The sequence below is a fragment of the Protobothrops mucrosquamatus genome, unplaced genomic scaffold (genome assembly GCF_001527695.2).
Source record: "Protobothrops mucrosquamatus isolate PMUCROS unplaced genomic scaffold, P.Mucros_1.0 scaffold15, whole genome shotgun sequence".
In the NCBI taxonomy this organism is placed as follows: domain Eukaryota; kingdom Metazoa; phylum Chordata; class Lepidosauria; order Squamata; family Viperidae; genus Protobothrops; species Protobothrops mucrosquamatus.
Genome location: NW_015386402.1, coordinates 876840 through 902718, shown reverse-complemented (window position 1 = coordinate 902718; position 25879 = coordinate 876840). Strand labels below are relative to the sequence as shown.

The 25879-nt window shown below is 34.2% G+C and overlaps 1 protein-coding gene across 1 annotated transcript in view; it reads left to right on the top strand.

The window, feature by feature from the left end:
• Positions 1-25215, top strand: part of LOC107282894 (homeobox protein Meis1) — a 78767-nt gene extending 53552 nt beyond the window's left edge. Inside the window, exon 8 of the mRNA XM_015810732.1 lies at positions 24958-25215. Coding sequence (XP_015666218.1) covers positions 24958-25145 — 188 coding nt within the window. The 3' untranslated portion in view covers positions 25146-25215. The remainder of the gene's footprint in view (positions 1-24957) is intronic.
• Positions 25216-25879: the final 664 nt, after the last annotated feature.

The window sequence follows — 25879 nt, the reverse complement described above, 5'->3', positions numbered from 1 at the left end:
TATAAGTAAATCCCAATAAATCTTCTGCCCATTTTGATTTTATCATGCTTCTGGCATGTATGTTGTTTTGAAAACAAGAAAACAGGGATAATTCAAACCTGTACTTCATTTAGCAATGTACTTTATGGTTCAACTGTATTTTGTTAAAGTGACTGTACAAGGCCTATACAAGTTAAGTGTAGAGCTGACCTTGGCTGACCCTTAAAAGTTAAGCATGGTCAAACTTGCTTAGCACTTGGATGAAAGACCTCCAGAGAATCCCAGGGCTATAGTGTAGATTGGAAAGTTGGGGAAAAAAATTCCAGAAAGCAAGGTGATGACAAACTATTTCGAATATTGCTGCCAAGAAAATTACATGGATGTCTCCATGTAGTCACTAGTACTTGAGCTGGCCTCAAATGAGTTTATCTCTTTATTGCAACCCTAAAATAATTTTCTCTTTTACCTTTCTATAGCAGTTGTGCATAAAATGAGATGTGGGCTTTTTATTGACTGATGGGCAATTGCCAAGTTTGATGCCTTTTCTCATGGAGTCTGTAAGACTAAGATGTCTTTTTGTTTAGCCATCATTTTTGGTACAGGGCATTAATTAAGGTCCTAATGTCCTGGGAAGGCATTGATCACTTTGGCTGCTTGTGTTGTCCTTGATCTTCATCACAATTTTTTGTGTATAGTTATTTACTGCAGCATTTCTATTCGGTTTATATTTACATTTGTAGCATCTGAGATGATATATTTCTTCCCTTCAGATTTCATCACACATTTATTTGCTTAGTCTGTCTTGTGCACTTAATTTCACTACTATGTTAACCCTTCCTTTCCCAACATTCATCTCTCTCTTACAAAATTAGTCTCATTAAGATGTAGTCTGACTTTAAAATAAACTCCATTATTATCAGTCACAGTTGTATTGAAGCCAAATTGCAGTGTATGTGTTGAGTGACACAAAATGTCAGTTTTTCTGTGTATCTGCCTATGGGAAAGTTTACTGAGGGATATTTTTTTTCCCTCTAGAGGGTCATATGGATAATTTCAACAGCATTAGATTATTTTTTTTCCAATCATCCTTCATTATACTGTTTCTAACATTGTATGTTATATTGTGTTTTTATTGATTTACTTTATTGATTATTATACTATTTCCATCCCTGTTTGGGGGGGTCTCTGTATTCAGTATTAAAGACTGTATTCCCATCGTGCTATATCTTCACCCACTCTGGTATATATGTATGTATATGCAGATATATTCTGTATATATGGGTGTGTATGTAGTGTATATACGTGTGTGCACCATTCATTCATATAATAGATATAGATTCATTCATTTGGATGGAGTTGTATTCCTTACACTCCATTTTATTACCACATGTCATGGTTTATGCATATTTTAAAAGTTGCTGAATCTAATTTATATGTTTATTTCAGCCTGTTTAGTTTTTTTAAAAAAACTAAATGGTAACTTTTTGAACTGGATTGGACTTAATTGTTAGAGGTTTTGTAACATATTATGAGGTTTCCCTTACCTGGCAAGGCAAAACACAAAAAAAGTCTTCAAGGAGGAAAAAAACACACACAGCTAGGTAGATTTATAGTAGAAAAGTTAAGATGGCATTATGAAACAATTCCAGTTATTCCTGTTTCAGTATAGAATCTATTTATAGTGGAATCAAGATTCAAATTTTTTACATATGTTCCTCCATTTCAAGCAGAGCAGTAGGCTACAGTTTTGAATGGGAGGCAGTTTCTCTCTCTGTCTCTCTCACCACCCCCCCCTCTCTTTCTCTCACTCTCTTTCTCTCTCACACACACTTACTAAAATTCATTCTACGGAAGGCTAAAAAATATTGAGCCTAGGATAGGGTTTTTTTTGTGGGTGGGGCTACACGATCCAGAAATTATCCTAAGCTGTGTCTGGTCTGGCAGTGTAAAAGCAATTGAGAAATTAAACCTTATTCATATTTTACTAGGATAGAGGAAGAAAGGAGGTGCAGAGTTGCATATTTAGACTTTATGGAGGTGATACGCCTTCCCTTGGCCTCTTATATGTTAAAAGGTGATTTCTGCAGGAACGTTTTTGCTGCACATGGAGGATCCCTTAGTAATCTTTCTAAATTGCAAGGACAACCTCTATAAATTGAAACAGTTTCCACTTCAAGAGAGCTTTTATCTTCTCTGGCCTTTTAGCTCTGTCCTATTTTTATTGCTATGTTTGGTTTATAGTAGTTCTATCTATGTGATGTTCTTTGATTTTCTGCTTAGTCTTTGGTACTTTATTGATCACTGAATTTATTTGATTCATTTTAAATTGTGTTCTTAATTCAGATTGTGTGATTTTATTTACGTTGAGCATTAGTTATAGGATGATTAACAAATCATAGAAGTTTTTTAATCTTTAAGGAAAAAAAAGTTATTCATCAGATACTTTTTGTTTTTATGTTGCTGCTTTGCAACAAGTGATCTATCGAATTGGGTATGTCTAGTTTAACAAAGAGAAGGACGAGGGGGGACATGATAGCAGTGTTCCAATATCTCAGGGGCTGCCACAAAGAAGAGGGAGTCAAGCTATTTTCTAAAGTGCCTGAAGGCAGGACAAGAAGCAACGGATGGAAACTGATCAAGGAGAGAAACAACCTAGAAGGAGAAACTTCCTGACAGTTAGAACAATTAACCAGTGGAACAACCTGCCTCCAGAAGCGGTGAATGCTCCAACACTGGAAGTTTTTAAGAAGAAACTGGATAGCCATTTGTCCGAAATGGTATAGGGTTTCCTGCCTGAGCAGGAGGTTGGACTAGATGACCTCCAAGGTCCCTTCCAACTTTATCATCATCATCATCATCATCATCATCATCATCATCATCATCATCATCATCATCATCATCATCATTATTATTATTATTATTATTATTATTATTATTATTATTAAGATCCCTACACGGAGTGTCCATGTTGATTTGTGGTTAAAAAAATGTTTAAAATGTTGTTCAAGATTGCAACAAGATTTATTTATTTATTTATTTGCACCAAGATTTATTTATTTATTTATTTATTTATTTATTTATTTATTTATTTATTTATTTATTTATTTATTTATTTATTTATTTATTTATTTATTTATTTATTTATTATCCCATCGTTATTCTCAGAGTAAAGATAGTATCCATGACTCCCTAATTTTATCTCCATATTGCAACCCTACCAGGTAGGTTGTTCTGAAACAGAAAACTGGCCCAACTCTTCCAGTGATCTTTATAGACAAATAGGAACTTAAACCTGGATTTCAGGATTTTTGTAGTTTTGTGTTTTTTCAATAGCTGTAGCTACCATTGCATATCATTGTATTTGATGGAATGGAGAAGATACTTTCTGAGCAATGCCTACAGAAAGGCACCATGGTCTGGTCACTTAAGATTTAAGCGACGAGTGTAGAAAATAATAATAATTTTAGCAGTCAAGGATGGAGTGTGATAAGAACTCCTGTTAAGAGAAAAAAATATACCCTCCCATAAGCTTTGTGGAAAAGAAGAAAAGAAAAAAAAAAGACCTTGTGTTCTTTTTGTAAAACATGATGAATGCAGAAAAAAACAACTCAATTCTCAAGTCCACTTGGTATCATGCAAGCACACAGATTCAAGATCTGGATCTGAAACAGTACAAAGTTCACCTGTAAAAAGTGCTCATAGTTGACAGTTTATTTACTTATTTGAACAATGTACATAGCCACTTCTCTCGCGTAGTGATCCTAGACAGCTCAGAAGAACATACAAAAATACTTAAAACAAAATAACTAGCAAAATGGCATAATGTACAAAATTTTCCCAATAATTGCCAAACTGTTTATTCAGTGATGTGTTGTCTTCAGCATTGCTCCATATTTGATAGATTAATATATTTTAAACATGTTTCTGTGTTTCAGATTTGCTTTTAGACTGCATTCATATATCCAAAATGATCAACTGCAATAGAATGGGAAGTTTCAAGAATGGAACTGGTTTCCATTCACCAAGGGGAATTTGGAAGCATCCCCCCCCTCCCCTCAAAACCTGCTTGGGTTTGGAGTGCATTTTCTCAAAAAGTTTGTAAGAGGAAGGATAATGTAGAGAGGCTGCATAATACGAGTGGACATATGGTCACTTAATTTTAAATTCCACCTCCTAGCTTCAAAATTCCTTCCCCAATATATTACCTCTTGGCACCTTTTTTGTAAAGTGGAAATTCATGAACATGGTTAACAGAAATAGTGTTTGCTTTAAGCATTTACTTGTGGGGAGGGCTAGTTGAGATTAGAATTATTAATTCTATACTATAGTTCTTACTATTGCAAAACCATTACCCTGATTTTTGCTAGCAAGGAGGAAGCATATGTTAAGTTTGTAATGCCTTCTCTGGGCGATGATAAAAATAATGTATTCTGCAGTTTTAGCACTTCAAGTAATAGGAAAGAGTTATCTTTATATTCTGTAACACATTTAAAACAATTAAACAAAAAAATATCAAAAGCTGATAGATGAAAAAATCAGTTAAATCACATTAGAATTTTACTGGCATTTTGTTTTTACTCATGTACACGTTCCACTTCAATCTTTTTCTTATACAAATATTGAAATCAGTCTAAATCTTGATTTCTTTCCAGGAGACCATTGAATATAGTCTATACTATATTTTACAACCGTGTGCAATATATTTATCCACCTTCCAGAATATATACTTGGTTTGGTAATGTTTTAAAGAAGAGTCTTTAAAATGTTATACGTTGACTAAATTCAGTATAAGACTTTAGAATAAAAAGTATTTATTTAAAAATAAATACTGTTTTTAAAAGCATTTGGAACTTTTCTTTTTTGGAATCCCCCCCCCTCTCCCCAACTCACAGTTTTGAGTTTCTGTCCTGGAGATTGTTTGCGTATTTGTCCCTGATAGTAGTTCACAGAAAGTGACTGATGGATCTTCCCAATATGGGCAGAGTGTTTATGGATGGAACAAACTGTGATGTAGGCTTGGAGGCTGATTGGAAGCTTTGTGTTAACAACTGGTGAAAAGCTTGACCGTTAAGTGACCTAGGTCAAACAAACCCCCAACTGAAGGGTACTGTTTTGACATGGATACCTGCTTGGCTAGGCACAACTGAGATAAAAGCAAGGATGAAAAAAAACAAAACAAAATAAGCACTATCGATACCAAGTTTTTATTAAAAAGCAACAAATGGAAAGGCTAGTAATAGGATGTAACTGTGTATCTCTTCTGTACATCATTTATTATCTATATTATTTGCCCAGACCTAATAGTAGCATTTATTTAAAAGCATCACTTGCTTTTTAGCTATTGATGCAGATGGTTTGTTAGAAGATTGTCTCTTGCTCTTAATAGTGTAATGTGATACTACTTTCAGTTTAGAAAAGCAGTGAATTAACAGTCTAAAGGCTGTCTTGATTGAAGTGTTTGTTAAAATAAAAGATCTGGCATCCAGAACTAGTGAGTCTACTGTTGATTACTCTCACAACTTGTTTTTCTTAGAGGTTTTTGCATGAACAAATGCATTTTTTTTGAAAAAGACAAGCATATAATGGGGTGCTTGGTTTGTATCATAGTAGCGCACATGTTCTGGCAAGTAACTTTGACAGGAAGCTTATTATGCTTATTCCAAACAATGACTCTTCTATCTTTATCTCCCCTATTCATTGCTAGCCACAGAAAGTCTTAACCTCAACTTTCCAAATAAGAAAAAGTTTCTGTTCCTGACTACTAAATTTAGTTAACATCTACCAGTTATCTACCAGCAACAAAAGGTTATTTCAAAGCATTACATATAATTTGTATTCTATGCTAATAACAGCATCTGAATGTTTTTCTACTCTAAGTTTGCTCATCCATATTCAGGTATTAATTAACTTGTAGGTCAACTACAAGTTTGGCTAATTCATAATTAGTATGTTTTCCTAAGTTCTGTTCAAGAATATTTTCAAAATGTGTGTTTAGTTGGAAATGATATAGCAATTTACTAATGTTACATGGCTTTTTGAGTAAAAATTAAGCCCTACATTATAAATCAGGGATAATAGATTTTAGATATATGCAAGCTTTTCCTTCCTTCCTTCCTTCCTTCCTTCCTTCCTTCCTTCCTTCCTTCCTTCCTTCCTTCCTCCCTTCCTTCCTTCCTTCCTTCCAAACAATTGAAAACCTGATAAGTATTTAACAAACAATTTATCTTACTGCAAATCATTCAGTGATCTATCAGGAGACACATATCTAACTTACTCTCTCTTAGTGTCAGTCAATCAGTTAGTCCAGTTGAACTGATAAGAAGTATGCAGATATCCATGAACCTTGAGTAAGCATCTGTTAAGGGAAGCATTTATAACTGATCACAAAGTAAAAAGGTAAAGTCTTCTTCAAGGTGAGCTTGACTTCTAATGAACTTCATAGATGTGTTCATGTAATTTTCTTCACAAGAGTACAGAAGTAATTTGCAGCCTTCTGGGATATTTTACTGTACTCCAAGTGTTGCCTTCAGCTCTAGTATTTCCTGCTGGCATCCCATTCAATTGACCAGAGTCATTGGGAGTTGGGTGACATACATTTAATAAATGACGACAATGCTGCTGCTCATTAACCATTAGCCAGGCCTGGCCCTGCTTAGCTTTTCAAGATCAGCTCTGACTATGTGCTTTTATCAACCTTTCATCTAAGTGAGTAAGGAATTCAAAGTATATCTTCAAATGTTAGATTTAAGAGAAAGACTTGTGCCTCTCTTTAAAAACAAATCTTGTCCCTTACCAAATAAATAGAGACTATTTAGGATTAATATTTAGAAAATTACGAATAGGGTTCTGCTATCCCTTTCAAATAACTGGGAATAAGCAGTAATATTAGAACTTTACTGAGGATGTGAATGTGAAACGTAATTAAAAAAAATAGTGCAAAAGGGAAGGAATAAAATGCATAAGATACAGACCTCTCAGGAGAAACCATTATTGGATATTAAGCCTTTACAATCTTGGCGCCACATTAATGGAACATTAAAAAATACTATAGAATTTAAGATAATTATAGAGAAATGTATAGAGCATTTCGAAAATTGGATTTAGTTCCTTAAGATAGTTTATTTCTTTTCAACATACAAATATAATGATTTCCCATAAAGGTAGGTTTCCAGTAACAATTAATGAGAATTAAAATGAAATGCCAAAACAAAGTAGCAGTGTTTACATATAGATAATTAGATAGAGGAATGTTCAAGTCCAGTAATTTGGAAACTTAAAAATACAAATTTTCCGAACAGCCAATAAACAAATATCTTATTACAGCCCAAGACCAGACCATAAAAGTTAAAACAACCAAATGCAATTTGAGAATATAGTAAAATCCCATTAATTAAATAATTTTGTTGTCAAATCTGAACATAGGAAAGCCATATCTCTTGACCGCAGAATTAGCTATTGTGTAGTTGATTACAGGATGCTTATCTTTTAGGGGGGAAAATTAAATACCAGACAGTCTGCAAATGGCCACACAAGGAACATTTCCTGAAGAAGAATAAGCATTAAGTCAAATGTAATTTTTAAAGGAGTACAATGCAGCCTTCTTTTGCTAAAGTAAGGCTTGATTAAGAAGCACTAAATATCACGAGAAGTCAATTTCCATAGTTTACAGATATTAAAAATGTATAAATAAAAGCAATTTAGAATTACATTCTAATTATTCCCTTTTCTTTAATATTTACTCCTCAAACACTTTTCTTATTACTATTATTGGTCAAATTCCATATCCCAATTCTTTCTCACCTTTCATCTTACTGCTTTGTTCTGTTGCTTCCTCACAAATATAACACAGGAGATTTGAGATCTGTTCCAGCATTAGAAGTCTTCTTGGAGCCGGATAGCCTTAACAAATCCAATAAATAAATAAATATTGTTATAGGTTCCACTTGTGATATCAAAAGCAACTGGGAGCTACTATAGTATAGAAATTAAAATAATAAACTGGTCATGACTCTGCCTTAATATCAAGGAGCTTAAAGGATGATTTGGGGCCAGTCATTGTTTCTTAGCACAATCTACTTTTGTGATATGAAATTGGGGGGTTCCCTGCTATGTATACACTTACATGTATTCATGTATTTTGCTTGTTGGTGAGAAGAAAACTTGGGTGGTAGACAAAAATCTATTCTACTATTAATCAAATATAAACTCATGGCAAACCATTTAATTTTCATTCTATACTAGCTAATGCTTTTATAAGATGGACAATACTAAACTTATGGGAGAGGATGACCGAATATGTTCCATTAAATTCAAAGAATTATTTTACCCACAGTCAACTAGTTCTCCCTGAATTTGTTCTGCCAGGCCTCATTGCTGGCTATGATCAAAACCAAATTCTTCTATGTAGATATCACTTTATTTTGGTGGTGCTTTAGCTTTTGCATGCCACAGCTTTATATCTTTTATTGACCTGAATGTTCACTTATATTGGAGTATATTTCTAGCCTGTATCTTTTCTTTTCCTGATATACATGTTGAAACCCTAGTGGTAGGAATGTCTTCCTGTAAAATTCTCTGAAAAGGTTTATAGGCTGGAAAGGTACATTATATGTTTCAGACCTATAAACAGATAGATTTCTTTGTGTTTCCAGAGTGGAATAATTGTAATTTACATTCTGACTCAAAATGAAAAGAAAGCTCTTCTTCTTTCTCTTTTTTTCATCCATCTCCTCTATTCCTTCATATTAGAAATAATGACCCTGTTACATATTTTGCTAATAATATTTAAATTTGTGGCATGCTCATTTGGGAAGCTGTGAATATGTGCAAAAGCCTAAGTACTTGTGGACTTTGTGGCAGGTGTCCTTACCTTTGATTCTTGAGACTGTTTTCAAAGCATATGTGGTAAAACTCTAAGAAGTTAGAAAAATGAATCTTTGCAAAATTCTGTTACAGAAAGGCTTGGGTTAAGACCTGTTGGACAAAAACTTATTAATCTTCACCTTCTATATTTCTGATTAACTATATGTGACCATTATAAAAAGTCTGCACAGTTTCCTTCTATTGGAGGATAGAGTTTTGATAAAGATTAGGAGGCATAGAACAAATATTCTGGCCTGTACTGTACAGTTTTTTTTCAATCTACTTCATGAGATATTAGAGCTGATGACAGAACACTGTATGCCTCAGCAGGTGGCAGCACCTAGTCAACTTGGCTGATCTCAAAAGCTAAGCAGGGTCAGTCCAGGTTAGTACATGGAAAAGGGACTTGGCTAGGTTGAAAGGTTGAAAAATATCCTGAAAGAGAGTAATGGCAAATAATTTCTCTAATAATAATTAGTTTGATTTGAATAGTTATTTATTATTTCAAATGCTATGTAGTTAAGGGTTCATACTTGTCTTAATAGTTGTAGGAGTTACTATAACACAGCTTATTCCAATGTTTTCCAGAAGCCATTGATCATACAAAAAGAGTAACATTCATACTGCCTTTTCTAGAAACTGGAATTCTGTAAAATGGGACTTTGTTCCCATGAATTTGAAACCCATGATACATAGCAGTAACTTCTTACTTTTATTATGGGTTTAATGTGTTATCTTTTAGAAATTACTGTTAAAATACACTGATTCACCTACTCCTTGATTGAATTTGTATTGAAAATATTGCCAGGTTTCTATAGATTGGATATTACTTATGACACAATAAAGATGTGTTGCCCACTTGCATAAGTAGTAAGAATGCAGTCCCGTGTGTTGATTCTGAGTGAGGTGGTATAATTACAAAGTACCCAAATCCGTTGACTTGGGATCATGATCTTCAGTTTTATATAGATCCCTGATAGATTGGGATTGCTTAAGAGAGAAGTTTTGCCTTTCTAATTGTGGCTACAGGCAAAACCAGGGATTCAATTGCTCTAGGCATCTAAATTTTTCCAAGGCAAATATGTAAATAGGGCAATGTTGCAATGGTTTATTGGCAGCTGACATAACACTTTGATATTTATTGTGTGCACATTCATGCACACACATACACAAAGAAGGTCAACAATTAGTCAAAAATTCCATTGGCTCTTCTTTTTCATGCTCTGAAACAGAAGTGACCACAGCAACAACTTTCTCATATCAACAACTACAAATAGAAACAAATAGCCTTTACATGATACTTTGACCCTAGCTTATTGCAGGTGAAGCCTAATAAAAACAAATAAAAGTGAATGTAAAACAACCTTATTCTGTATCTGTATCCTGGGTGAACTGCAAAAGAGGGCATATGTACATTTCCCTGTTAGTGGATGGTGGAGGGAGGTAGAATTCCTTGACCCCCTTACCTCCCCAAACGTCTGTTAGATTGGGAGAGGTGTACGGCTAAGTCATGCATGCTTGATGTTGAAGAAAAGCCTGTTTTGTGCTTAATACATTGGAGAAATTGTTCAAGATCTGTTCATCCATGTGAAAATATGACCTCTGTGTTATTGGCGAGGTCAGCAAGACCCATGGTGTTCTGCCGAATGAGGGCAGGTCACTGGAGTTAAAGCTGCCTGGGGGCAGATTTGACTTGCACACCTAATTCTGTAAGATTTAGAAAAACAAACAACATGCACAGTGGTGAATGTGTTAAAACTTGTTCTTCTCAGCCAGTATCCTTCATCTTCCTAAAGTTCAAGCATACTTTAAGCTTCCTAATCCTATTTGCTATTCAAATTGTTTTAATGTTGAGTATATTTTAATATATTCAGTTTCCTCATACCCTGTTTACATAATTTTATAGATGAGAGCCTGGAGACCAGCTATTTATATTCCCATCATCTATTTGTTTTTCTTATCTGCTGTTGGCTGGTGTGTTTGTGAGTGTGTGTGTGTTTTAAAAAAATAGTGTTGGTTATTATCATATTCTAATTTATTATCTGCTTAATAAGTGTTCTGTGCAATGAGTTCCCTCTACAAGATATTCAGACCTCTTCAGATAATTTAGATAAATAATATATTGTCCTAAATGTGACTTAAGGCTATACTTAAAAGTTTCTGATATTGCATCCAGTTCTGTTATCTTCAGAAAGAACATGATTAAATTCTGCAAAGACACAAAAGGATTTTTGAGATTTGATTAGGCGGACATGTTTTAGTGACCATTCTATCTTTTGTTTTATACTCTCATTAAATAAATTGGTTTATTATTTATAATGAAGGAAAATTCTTAACTTTAAGCTGTACAACTGTTTCCACAATTGCATTGTTTCCAAAGATTTAGGAGTCCCTGTTTGTTTTTTTATGAGCTACTGAAAAAGGTATACATTTGTAAACTAGGGAGAGATGGGGAACATGTATTTATCAGAGGATGTATGTATTTTGTGTGGGGAGACTGATTAAATTTCCATTGGCTTTCTGTAATTTAAAAATGCCAGAATTTAGATTTTAGGGGAAGTGTTGTGTGGCTGCTCACTTTTTATTCCCCAAATTATCTGTATCTATTAGAAGTAATGAAATAATCTCTCACATTTCACTGATCTTTCCAATCTCCATGCTTGCTCCAAATAGGATTATTATAGCACGTAGGAAGACAACTTAAGCAAGATCATACTAGTTCATGACAAATATTCACTATGATGCAATCTATGGCCACCTTATCCTAATTACCTATTCTGTTATAAATTAGTTGACAAAGTGATTTATGGAGTTGAATGATGCTGTGTGCTTGCAGTGAAATTATTTGATTCACTTCTCCTTGAGTACTTACTTTTAAACAATGAGCATCATTTACCAATACAAATCACTTAATATATTTTATCCACTTAAACATTAATCCTCTGCAATTAGCATTTGTGAGGAAGGCAATGTCCCATAGCCTACTTGGGAGCAAGGTTTGAAGATCTGAATTATACTAAGCAGCTTGTAGGTCAGATTACCCCCTCCTTCAACAAGTAGACAATAGATTGGAGGTATCAAGTCCTTATACAACATTAATAACATGAAAAAGTAAGGATTCTTGTAGCTGTGTATAGACTAGTTGCTATTGCCCAATTTTGAAGACATGTTATATTTTTTAAAAAACTTAACCAGATAAATCCACCCCAATGGGAAGAATTGATAAAGTTACACATGATCACTATTTTATTTATAAGTCTCTCCCTTCTTTTCGGTCCATATTGAAGTAACTAACCCATCATCATATGTATGTTCAGACTAACACATGATACCACAGTCACACATAAGTATTTTTTCTACAAGACCACTATATTAAACAGCAATAAGTAGATACTATTCTGATTATAACATTCCAGTGTTGTTCCAGCTAATGAAGTTTCCAGTTTATCAGGATATTTTAGAGCCCTCTTTTTCTATATACAAATCTACTTTGTCATTCCATTCAACAACAAAGACTGTTGATGGTTTCTCTGTAGTTGGAAATACAGTGGATATGGCTGAGAAGACAGCATGTCATGAAATGTACTTGCCATATAAATGTCTTATCACTCTAGTAGGATAAGCCTCTTTTATAGTATGCAATCAGGACTTTAACAGAAAGCCTTTGTGCTTATTTAGTTTGGTTCATGTAATTATTTTACTGCTCTTTTGATTCTTTTAGAATAGACTGCATGCTTTTCATTAGAAGAGTAGGTTATCAGTATTGTGATATAAATGAGTTAATTAATCTGCAATATTACAGTGCCTCATTATTTTAAATATTTTTGCTTAAATATTAATTACATTAAAATGTAATTAATTTCATTATCATGGATCCTAATGTTTTAATTTATGCTCTTGCACCAACTAACCTTTCCACATATGGAAAGAGAATAATGAAGAGGTTGTTAGGTGAGTAGACCTCAAGTTGTGGGGTCCAATTTGCTTGTTTACTGTAACCCAGAGGTGTCAAACTGGTGGCCCGTGGGCCAGATGCATCACGCGCAGGCCACGCCCACCTCAGCTCAACAAAGGCAAAAAAAGTCACGATACCTCATGTGACGTGATTGAGTTTGACACCCGTGCTGTACCCTCATACCCTACCAACCAAAGTCTGATGCAAAAGATACTGGCTTAAATTTAAATAACACTGAAACCATGTTTTTCTTGCAAGCATCAGGGCTTCCGTATAAAAATTATTTGTAATTACTAGAAGTTTTCTTCTTTTCACTGTATTGTTTAGGATAGAGATGTAGGAATCATCCTCTACTGAAGTTCTTGTTAAAAATTGAGAATTAGAAATCTTTAATAATCTACTATAAATCAATTTGAGATCTCCAATTATACCTACTGTATTTTTAACCTGATTACTCCATACATTCTGTAATTTTAAACATTGATTAGGTCAAGATCTCTGTTTGTGAAAATATTAAATTACGAAACATTGTTACAAAATCCTTAGGCGAGATGATGCAACTTAATAAATTGCAATATTTTTTGTAGTTGCATGGATATGTATTAATTAGGAAAAGATGGAAGAGGCTGTGTCTCAGTTATTTTTACTTTGGTTGGTTAAGCTTACATGCTCTGTTTTTTGTATTAAGCTGTATTAGGTATTTATAGGTCTTACATAATTAAGGCTTCTGTTGTCTATTCTATATTAAGGGACTCCTGCTGTAGACTGTTGCACATGATTTGAATGGAAAAAATACTGCTACCTAGAGCAAACATAATTGAGTCTTGGTTTTGTAGTTGTGTGAGGTCACCCAAATGCTGTCAGCTTTATTCTTGGAAAAAGAAAAACTATGTGGGTTTCATGATAATTCTCTTTACTAGTGTTGAGAACATACCACTTGTAGAATGCAGAAGAGTATGGGGGTAACCTTTTTCTATTCTCCTTTCTTTCTTTGTTCTTCATAATTGTAGATCACCGATAAGCTGCTAGGGACCATATATTCAAATGAGTAAAATAAAGTGAGTAACCTGAGAGATATAACCCTTTGATAATTCTCTGTGAATGAGATTCCGTCCTATCCCTCAAGCAAAACTGTAGTATGAATAAGTGACTACCTCCTAGCTGATAAACAGCAAATCTTGCTACCAACCTGCTGCAAATATAGATAATTTCCACATCCAGACCTATGAATGATAAAAGGGAATGTCTCCAGTACTCATGAATTGTCAAGTCTCACTGAATCAGTACAAATTGTAAACAAACTCTTTACTTTTGGCTCTCTTTATTAATAAAAAGCACACAGGCTCCCTTTAAGTTGCCTTTTTTTTAGTTTATAACTAGTAGACCCGTGACCTGTTGCATCATCTTTTCAGAGATATTTCTTTACATAAACAGAGAAATAGAATGACCATGAGCAGGCAAAGAGGTTGTGGGAGTAACTTCTGATTTCCTCATTGACTTAGCTTGTGGGAAGCTGGAAGGGAGCCTTGAAATCATGATCAGGTGTCAGTGGCCAACTGTGGTGATTCTGTAGTGGCCACAATTTTGTGACAATTGGTGGTGAAATCCTTGAAATTTTGATTACACAGGAGTAATGGGTCTTGGATATTTTTTTTTTTACACATTTTTTATGTTAACAGATTTGAGGTACCTTGATTCAATTTTTTTGATGCACCAATTTTTGTACTATGATGCTAATTGAAGGTTACAAACAAATAGACAAGACAGTTTTATTGATATACTAATTAAAACTTGTTTATAGAATGGTTATAGTTGATTCCTGCCTTATTTAAACATTTTTCACATACAATTATTACCTAGAAGAGCTATGTTATCTGGTTTGTAATGGTCAAGGGTCTTGCCATTAATTCCAGCTTCAAATATATTTATTAATCTATCAAACATAATCAAGATATTGGGACACATAGGCAAAGTTCTTCTGTTAATTTCTTTAAGAGATCATAATTATTGTTTAAAAAATGAGCAACCCTAATATTTTTCCAAATGTCAACTCTTTGTCAAAGCACCACATAGAAATATGTAATGCATTCAAAATATGAGGTCAGTTAATTGGTTTATATGTACTTGAAATGAGGACTGCATTCTTTTCAAAGGACGTTTAATTTTAAACAAAAGCAATACTTTTTTTTTTCAAGTTGAGATTTTGAGTTTAGTATTACTCAGTTGTGTGTTTTGGTGAACTGTAATGGTGTTGCATAATGAAAAACCTGTCTTGTTCCTACATGATATTGTTGAAAACATAGGTCTGTTCCAAGAGTCAAGGTTTATGTTTCAACCTATTTTGTGGTTTAACTTTTATATTGCTCTTTTAAATTAGTCCATTCAGCATGTATTGTGTGTAGGTTGCCATAAAAGTAGGTAGCAACAGTTTTCTCCCCCAATATCAGATTAAAACATTGTGTTAGACTTTTATCATGCACTGTAAATGTGCATTTAAGTATCTTATTATTAGAAATATTTTATTACTTTTCAAATCATTTTATGACTTCTAAATCTGCACTAGCTTGCTGGTCTCAGTTAAAGTGTGTTAAAGCTGTGTTAAACTTTTCAAATCTGTTTTAAAATAGTCTGATTAGCTGTAAATATGCAGAATTTATGAAAATTGACAACAAATACAATATATTTTTATTTAAGGCTGATTTTCATTTCTATGTATAGATTACTAATTTATTGAGAAGCTTTAAGCAATACAGAAAAAAATATGGCTTAGGGAAAGAACAGTAATCTATGGTTTCCAGATGTCATGGAACTTCTATTCCTGTCACTCCAAACAACAGTGATCAGTGATTATGGCAACTCTAGTCCAGTAATATGTGAAAGATAAGAAATTTCCCATCTTCACTGAGGTACTGATTATAGTTATTTCACTTTTCACTCACAGATGTTTATCATTTTAAATATATAAATTGTTGCTAAAAAATAAGGATTTCTAATTTTGCATCCTTTTATCGACTAAGCTTTATCAAGTTTGACATATGCTATATGTCAATCTTATATGAAAGACTACACTGGCAAAAGTGCAATTTTCCCTCTTATTCTGGTTATTTTCAGCTTTTGCTTTTATTAATTTTCCCAGTCAGGAGCTCTCCAGATTTCAGTTTCCATCATTCTCATCAGCCATAGTGGTGGTACAGCCACAAAACTGAATAAAGTTAGGTAGGGGATGTATGGTTTAAAGTATTTTTGTAGCAGTTTTTTCCACCTGTTCTTTGTTCTCTTTTGAGGCAATTTTTCTAGAAGTTAAATCTAGGTTATGATGGACTACAGGAGTTTATCAAAATACATTCAGCAGTACAAAATAAATTATCTCCCAAGTATACATTTTTCAGTTTCTATTAATCCTTTTCCTTTATAATGCTTTGTTATATTAATACAAATGATATTTCCTCCATACTTGATTATCTGCTTTGTCTATAAGGCAGGTGTAGTCTCAATATAGACCAGATCCTCCATAACACATCTTTCTTTTGTAAGTGTCTATTTGAACAGTATTGAGTCGATTTAAAACCCTTTCAGGTATTAAGCCAAAGCTAGGTATTTAATCCATGCAAAGGCTACAGGTCCAAATACATGTGATGGGCATGGTCCCTTCATCTGAAACCTTTTTAGAGGACAAGTGTATTGTTGAGTTATACATGTATTTGTTGATGAATTCAATTCAATAAAAGTTTATTACAGTCAAAGACCAGAAACCAGAACAAATAAAAACATTCAATGAATATCCAGTTAAAATCCTAGAGTAAAATAATAAATAACAGATAAAATCTATATTAAAATCACATTTTGGCATCCAGTCTGTCGGAAACGTGATTAATCCACCATAGCAATTTTACACAACTAATGTAGCAAACGCTTTTGCATTACTATTTCTTTTTTTAGTATTCAATGACTATGGGCCCCATAGTTTGAGAATTCATATTATAGTTTAGTTAGGCCATTTGTGACCTTACTGTTTAACACTGAAAAGCTAGAGATGAGTTTAAATGCTCTCTTTGGGCTCAAAAATTGAAGAATGGCCCCTAAATAATGGCTGGCCATTTCCTTTTTTTAATATGTGGAAGACGAACACTTTGCATCTTTGAGCTCCTTCACATCAATTAAACAAGTTTTCATGTATTGTCCACGACAGAAGTATAAAAGTAGTTGCCATTGCCTTCTTCTGAGGTTTATTTTAGTGTCCCAATATACAGTATAGTCATAGGATTTCTCGGGGGGGGGGTGTTGGGTGTTCCTTATCTAAGTATTAGACAGGTCTGAATCTATTTTCTGAACTGGATAAGTTTCCTTATCCTACTGAAACTCTTTTTCCTTTAAAGGTACAAAATAGATTATTGCTACTTCAACTCTCAGTCATTTATACATATATGTAGCAAATTCTTAATGTGTATGTGTATCACAGTAACTGCAACTTGTCCATATGAATGAATATTCATAGATTAAGCACCATGTGGAAATCTTTACATATCAGCTCAAGCATGAAGCTTTTCATTGAAGTTGGTTCAAATATCCAACTGCTAGTTATCTTTCTAAAACAGCTTAGTTTTCACTTTCTGATGCTTTAATTCTATCTACATTTAATTGGCAGTAAAACATCCGTTGAACTCATATGGATTTGTTTCTGTGAATATTTTAATCCAGACATGAAATATGTATCTGCAGTTTTGGAAATGAAAGCCCAGAATATGTGTTCAATGATAAATCTGAATAATTAGGGTTTTTTTAATGGATTTACTTTGATCATATGATCCTTAGTTTACTGTGAACGAAACAAAAGTCCAAATGTTTAAAATTGAGAAAGGTTCCCAAGATAAAATTTTGCTTAATGTGTAAAAGAAAGAGATGTTTGAAGATGGGTGTAGGGGCAGATAATTTAAAGATTCACATGTTATCTCATTGCTGGAGTTGGATTGACAAGTGTAGAAATCCATACTCCAAATTAGTTCCGAATATGAAAGTTCTGAAATAAAACTACATTTTTAGAAGTGACAATGTATTATGTTAAATTACTTATTGAAGAAAAAGGAAATTTGAGGAAAGATATATTTTTAAAATCTGAATGCACAATAAAATAAAATACAAAAATGCATTACCTTAAAGCAGGGGTTCCCAACCGGGGGTGCGAAAACTTGGGTTTTCAAAATTATAGTGTATATGCATAATTCATTGCCGTTATTTCAAACTTTTGTAAGGGGTGCGGGAATATATCAGAAGCGTTCTAGGGGTGTGGGGTATAGAAAAGGTTGGGAACCACTGCTTTAAAGGATCATACACTGAAGTATAGTGTATAGTTTTTACTATTTAACTGCAACTGAACACAACATGCTGTCTAAAATCCAATAGTCTCTAGTCAGACTAAATATTTTTATTGTAGTAGCTTCTTGAGAACAAAAATGTGATTCTGAAATGTTTTCTTTTAAATGATTAAAATGACTTCTAATGTGAAAAATTGAGAGAAGCTGAGTTAGAGAGAGAAAGGGTGAAGAAGCTTAAGCAGAAGGTACTTAATTTGGCAGACCTCAGTGATAAAGCTGAATTACAGGCAAAGGCACATTTTAAAGCTTTCTGTTATTCTAATGATGTTTGGTACATTTCTTCACATGCACTTCCTGAAAAAAAAATTAAAGTAGTGGAGATAGATTCTTATCTAAATGGATTGTTACAAGTTGGAGCTTGGAATGCAGGCTTATGCACTATCTGTTCCTTAGCTCAGTAAATTCCAGTGCTTTGTCCAAATTTTTTCTAAATAGCTTTAATTTATCACACATAATCCACTTGAAGGAGACATTTTAAATGGGCAGTTGGTGAGCATGGCTTATTGGAGTTTAGTATTTTAAAAAAAATGAATGAGAGAAATGTGTGTACATGTTTTTTTTTATAGCAGATTAGTGTGATGTGGTGACAGTTGGATGATGTTTGTGGTTTGGAACAATCACCGTGAAAGAAAGGTTTTAAGGAGTTATCTGTATGGTGTGCATTTTTCTTCACTGACCTTTCCCTTTTGCTCTCTTGTTCTTTTTAAGAAATACACATTAGGGAATAAAGCTACCATTGGAATATTATTTTTCTGTTCAAATATTGTTAGCAGCATGCCTTAAGGATAATGCTATTCCAAAAATGTATCCTGTATTGAATCCAACCATTATCGTTAAACTGAATGGAGAAGTGTTTTCAATTTTCTTTGAAAGAAAACAAGCACAGTAGATGAATTCTCATTGGTGAGGGGCGGAGTGCTTATACTTTCTTTAATTACGCAATGGCCAATGTGAATATCCTACCTTCGTGTCTATAGTAACTTCTTCAGAAGTCAGCACTCTCTCTGGCTTTCTAAATTTCACTTAATTCCAGGAAAGAAAACTTGGGGGAATTCTGTGGGAATTTTTAGATCAAGAAGTATAGATAACTGGGGAAGGCCACAGAGTGGTGGAGGAATGTGTAACAGAACACACAAACAGACACAGAGAGAGAGAGCAATTTTCTATTATGTTGCATGAAAAAAAATTAAGTCAAAAATAGCACATGAAAGACAGAAACCTCTTTCTCAGGAGGAAAGAGACTTTGGTGAAATTGGCAAACGATTTCAGCACAATATGAATTCTAACTTTCTCAAAGCAGTTCATCTAAAGTCAAGTGTAGTATATATTTTCTCTCTCTTTGTGTGTGTATACACACATATACACACAATCTGCATAATGTGATATAATATAAATGCAACACAGAGACACACACATTATACCCCAGAACAATACTGCATTATTTTTTTTACTTCATTTTCTCTTCGACTACCATTGCAGGATTCTTTATGCATAGGACCTTTTACTTAATTGTTAATTTGATGTCTGTTCTTCCTATCTTTATGGCAATAGTATTGGAAATGTTTACAGACCAATGGGGTTATCTGGAAGTTTAATATCTCTTTATGTTTTCCTATTTCATATAATATAAAGAAAGCATAGCCTACCATTTGATTTTTACCCGTTTGTTCTATCACAGTTATAAAACCATTGAGAATTTGGAATTTTGTTATTATTGTTGAAATGTGTGAAATGGAGATAAACTCTTAAACTGGGAATTTGGGCCAGCAGGGGTCCTCTTTAAATTGCCAGTGTTTTCCTTAGTCTAAATTTTGAGCCTCATCACTAATGATGTTTGTTCTAAAGAATAATAATGTTACAAAGATGCTAACATTAGAGCGAAATACGGATTTTCTTAAAACTGAATATTCTAAACATGTAGTAGTTAACATATCAATTTTACTCATGGGAATTAAGAAAAACCAAGGTTTATAATAACAATGAAGAACACTGGGCTCAGGACCAAAGCCCTGAGGTACTTCGCTCTGCGTAAAGATAGATCCATTAAAGACCATGCATTGGGTATGCATCCTCAGAACTGTGAATTCATCTCATAATAGGATTCCCCCATCCCAAACTGCTCCATTTCATCAAGGAGGAGTCTGTGATCAGCTATACCAGATGCTTAACTATGGTTTACATATACTATATCCACAGCATTCTCTTATTTACTAAACTAGTCACTTGTTAAAAAAAAGTAGTAAGATTTGTTTAGCCTGAATGATTTTTAATAAACCTATGCTAGCTTCTACTAATAACTTCTCAATTATTACAGTCAGTGGTTCTGAGATCACATCCACTTGTAACCCTCAAATGTAATCCCTCTGATCCTAGTGACTTGAACAATTAGGTATTTTCTTTTCACTTCCTTGACTATTTGAACCTGCATTTTTCTTCTGCTCCCATATGGTATAGCTCCTGAAAAAAAAATTCTTTTCTAAAAAGCAGATGCAAATTGGAATTTAGCATTTGAGCCTTCTTCTAGTTCTCTCTCCCCAACATGCCATCTTCTCCAACCAATGGACAGTTTCCTTGACTTTTGTTCCTCGCATACCCAAAGAACCTTTTTTTTTGGGATATGTAAGGAACAAGAGAAAAGTCAAAGAACTTTTTTTGTTATTTTTGGCATTCATTGCAAGCCTTAACTCATTCAAAGTAACGTTGCTGAAGAAAGGAATTCTAGGATTTTTTCCTATACATTCTCTGTGTGTAACTTTCTTGGGAGGGAGGGGAAGTAAAAAGGGACAATCAAGAGAACCAAAGGGGAACTTTTAGGAAGAGAAGGGGTAGAGATTTGACCTGAATGAGAGGAACCCCTGCTGACATGGCCAGTCTGAGTCACTGAATGGCTTGAATACAATAAATGCTTCTTTATCCTGTCTTGAAAGAAACAAGATAGCACAGCCTAAATGCTGGGGTATGCTTAAATAGGCAACTCTGAGTTGTTTGAGGTAAGTGTGTTTGAAATCTGAGCCTCAGGACAATCTGTGAGTTGTCACAGGTCATCTGCCCTGCTCTGCGGGTTAGGCCCCGAATTTGTGAGGAATTGTATGTGGGCAGATTGTTGTACAAATATCTTTGTTAGTTGTCCCCTTTCACGAAACCACAACCTGCAAAGTATTTTAAAAGTAATATTTAAATATTATTTGAAAGATCAAAGGGCTACACTAAAAGGGTTTAAAAGTTTAACATATGTTGCATTATTTCGAGATCTGAAAAACTGCATTGTAGAGCCATAGCTGTCATTTTGGTTGTTGTAAGATTTGTGATGTATGTGTTTTATATTGCTTTGTTTTGCTTAAATAGTGTCTACTTGCTATGCTCAGTTCTTATGCTTCTAGCAATTTCACAGGCAATGAGTCTGCTTCAGTGATCTCAAATCCTTTTAGACTAATTTGTGAAAAAGGAGAAAAGAACTAGCTCTTTTTGTCATCCACTCATTGTTCAAAAGCAGGGGTCCAGGTATTTTGCAAGCAAACAAGCAAGCAAGGTTTATTTACAAGCAAGGCTTATCAAAGTACTTTTTATGGCTAAATTACTCTGATAATGTCATTAGTGTTGAAAGAAGAAAGGAAATGGATTTCCCTTCCCAAAATATGCCCCTCCAATAGCATATTGTGCAGGCCTAACTCATCAATGGCCATGAGAAAGATGCCAGTGACAACCACACTTTTGCATTAGAAACTTGCATATATGCGCAACGCAAATTCAAGCAATGCCTTTATATAGCCACGGGGCATTTTTAAAAGCCTCTGGCCCCTCAGTCACTGGACTACTAGTTAATTGCCACATGGACATTGTGGCACATGGACAGATAATATGACATTTTCAGTTTCTCTTACTAGCAAACGCCACAGCGTTGCTTGCACTAGTTGCTAAGAAGCTGTCAGAAACCATTAGGAGTTGGTTGAAGTTGCCCTATGGCATTTCCTCATGGCATCAGCAAAACGAGTATAAATCACCCAGTGGAATCTACTGCTATACTAATGAGGCTGTAAGCTTGTTTATGGACTAGCATCATTTTTATGATTATTTCCACCTTTTCAGCTTGCCTTCATTGGCAGTGGGAGAAGTCAACTTCAAGCATGAAGTCACCGCTGACATTTCACAAACGTGGTTCATAGTTGCTACCATGTGGTTAGTTAGTTAGTGAGTCTTCGAGTCCTTTTTTTTTTTTTTTAAAGTAGGGTAGAGAAAGCAGAAGAGGAAAAGTATTCTCAAGAGACTTTATAGAGGTGACAGTATTGAATTGCAGAGTGAATGGACATGCTGTTTAGACTTTTAGCTGAGATTTTTCCTTTACAAAGAATCAAGTTTCCGAATCCTTCCCCCTCCCCCCCGAAACAATTGTATTAAAATCTATAGAAGTAATTTCTTCTAAAGGACCCTGTTTCGTTAATTTGCTTTTTTCCCCTCTTATCCTTCTTTTATCTTCTGTTAGACTGGGCTGGAGTTTATTGTTTTAAGCTTCTCTGAGCGTGCACAAGTATTTTACATGGGATTGAAAGCATTTGCTTCCAATGAAAACCTTGTCTTAGATTACAACCCAGCAGTATAATTTCCCTCCCAGATGGGAGTAAAGTAGCTGTATTTGCCTAAAAACAGTAGGAAGAACAAACTGTGCATTAAGCCAAGGCTGTTTCTGGCTTGAGCTAATGATGTAACAGAAATCTTTTATTTGGGATAGGTCACTGCCTGGGACTGACGGGAGGTGATCTGGGTCTTGCTTGAAAGGTTTTTCCATTGTATCTCCATAAGCCTCCCCTTTCAAAAAGGGGTGGCGGTGGTGGTTTCTGTTCCTAATGTTTCTGCTTTCATACAGCAGAAATAAACAGGAAAGGTTCTGGGGGAGTGTTCTTCATGGAATGCAGAAAGCCTCCCCCCTCCTAATGGAGTCTATAATTCAGGTGCCCCGAAGGCATGCTTTCAGGAATTCTTTGGCCTGAGGTAATGCTAAGCTAAGGCTGCTTTGAGGCCTTGATTATCTATTGATGCACAAAGCTGGAAAAAAAATCTCCATTGAATTATAGTAGATATTTCCATAAATTATCAATGAATTCTCTTCTATCCAGGCACAAGGCATGGCTTGCTAAAATAATTTGAAGCCAGGGTGGGGGTGGGTGGATGGGTGGTAAGGGAGCTGAAAGTATATTTAAAAAAAGAATAAGCAATAGGATGTCATCAGGTTGGAAACCCTTTTACTTTTAACCACGTTTCTCCTTCCTTGCCTCTCTTTAATTGCCCATCAGACGAGAGAATGTGGATTAGTACAGGGAAATTTTAAATGCCGTTGTTTGCTTATGTTTATTTTATGAATCATTACTTTATATGGGGAATTGCTTCTCTGAATAAAACCTTTCAAAGACTTTTTATCAGCCTAAGACATCTAAAGAGTTCCTTTTTAGAAATATGAATGCCTCAGTTGAACTTTCATGAAGCAAAGAGCTTTTTGTGAAGATAGTCACACTCATTTTTTTTAAAGAATGAATTCTTACAAGATTGCACGTTCGATCGTTATTTTGAAGAATTAAAATGCCTGTTTAAAACAAAGGCTTTCTAAGTGTTTCTTTTATTGATAGTAGTTGCCTAAATTAGATCAAAACATGAATGCTCATAAAGATTGTGACAGTGGGAGCTCCAATTTGACATCCTGTCTATATGAAAAAGATGAAATTGAAATATAAGAAATTATTCTAAGCTATTCTGAAAAATGCTTTACAGGTTTTAACTGCTGGCCTTCCTGCTGTGTTTCTTGCAGTATGAAAAATAAGCTAAAATTACAGCATAAATAAAAACTGGTTTCTATAAATAAACTGGTGAGTTTGAACTTCACTAATAAAATTCAGATAGGCAGGCTCTTGATGGATATACAGTGATTGTAGATGGTGTAATAATGATAAGAGTTGAATAAATCATTTTATTTCCAGGCTACCCCTGGTATGCACGTGCCCATTCATAATTTAGTTTGACTCTGTTTTTGTTTTTATATGAGAATTTGAAAAAAAGCATAACAAAAGTTTTATTTAAATATGTGCGGCTCTTTTTTAACTCCTAAAATAAATATTTATATATGGCTTATCTTAAGTACACCTTACCAAGGATTTTTTCCCTAAAAGATAGATGCATCTTAATGCAATTTGAATCCTTTTTATGAGAAACAGAGAATGCATATCAACCTTTGGACAAATGGAAAAGTCCAAAGAATAATTATATTCTGATCTTCATGTGAGAAGAGAATATCATGTAACCTCTCATCAGAATTGAAAACATTGAATTTGTAATGGTGATTCACCTTATTTAAATCTCCCAGACATGGTCCCAAATAATGTCTTCCATATTTACAAATAGCTTTAGTTGTAAGTGCTTGGCATTGTTTAAAAAGTCTATAAAAATTCAATCTGGTTTGGATATATGGTGTGTAGCTCAGTGAGAGAGCACATTATTGGCATTCAGAAAACCTCAGCTTTAATGGGTAGCATCTTAAACTTGAAGGAACATCTTTAAGAGTTGCAACCAGAAAATAGATGATGTTGTGCTGCAGTTGTGATTTAGAATTCACAACAGCAAAAAAAAGATCACGATAGGTTTAATATTATTTCATGAAATACATTGTGAATTTTCATTAGGTCTATGATTGTTCATGTGTGTTTGGTGCATATGTTGGGTGTGTAATGTACCTATCCAAATTAGTTTTTAATCATAGAATCTCAAGATAGCTAAAGTGAAACATTTGATTCATTATATTTACAGGTGACGGCTTGGACAACAGTGTAGCTTCTCCCAGCACAGGTGATGATGATGATCCAGATAAGGACAAAAAGCGACATAAAAAGCGCGGCATCTTTCCCAAAGTAGCCACAAATATCATGAGGGCATGGCTGTTCCAGCATCTAACAGTAAGTCAAGTCCAGATCATGTATAAAATGACACCTGTGTAGAAAACATTCTAGTTACAGCAGAAAATGCATATAATACATGTTCAAAGACTAGTCTTTGAGATATTTTATCTTATGCAAGAAAAAGAGGAGAAATAGGTAAACTTACATTTGTCTGACCAACAAAGTATTCCTATGTGTATAACTAAAAGAAATATTCTAGTTTGTTTCTTATTGTTGCATCTATTCTTTTGTTATTTTTTTTCTTCAGCCTCTTGTTTAAAACAAAAACAACAATCTGGCTAATGTTAATTTATTCTGTTCAATATGTAGTAACTCTGAACTAAGAGACTTGATATTTGTTTTCTTTCTGGACATCTAAATAATATAAAACAGATATTTCTTTTCTGTTGCACCATTTCTTTTTCTATTTAGTGTGAGAAGGAGTATCCACTGTCTAGCTTGCAAGATCTGGGTATTTATCTGCCAGCTCTCAATCGCTGCAAGTTAGCAGAATTAAGTACGGGCCTTATATCTGGGCCCTCTATATTTGAAAATGATTTAGCTAAAGCACATCAGACCACACATGTGCAGCATCTCTCTTCTATTTGTTAAACCAGGTTGACATAATTCTAAATAAAAAAAGAAGCCTATGCTTTAAAAGTCATATTCCTTTTAACAAGGTTCCTTAAAGCAGGACAGCTCCCCCCCCCCATAAATAGAATATGGCACATTTTCTAGAGAGTCTCCATCAAAACTTGGATGTCTTTCTAAACCAAGATTTTTGAATATTTGTT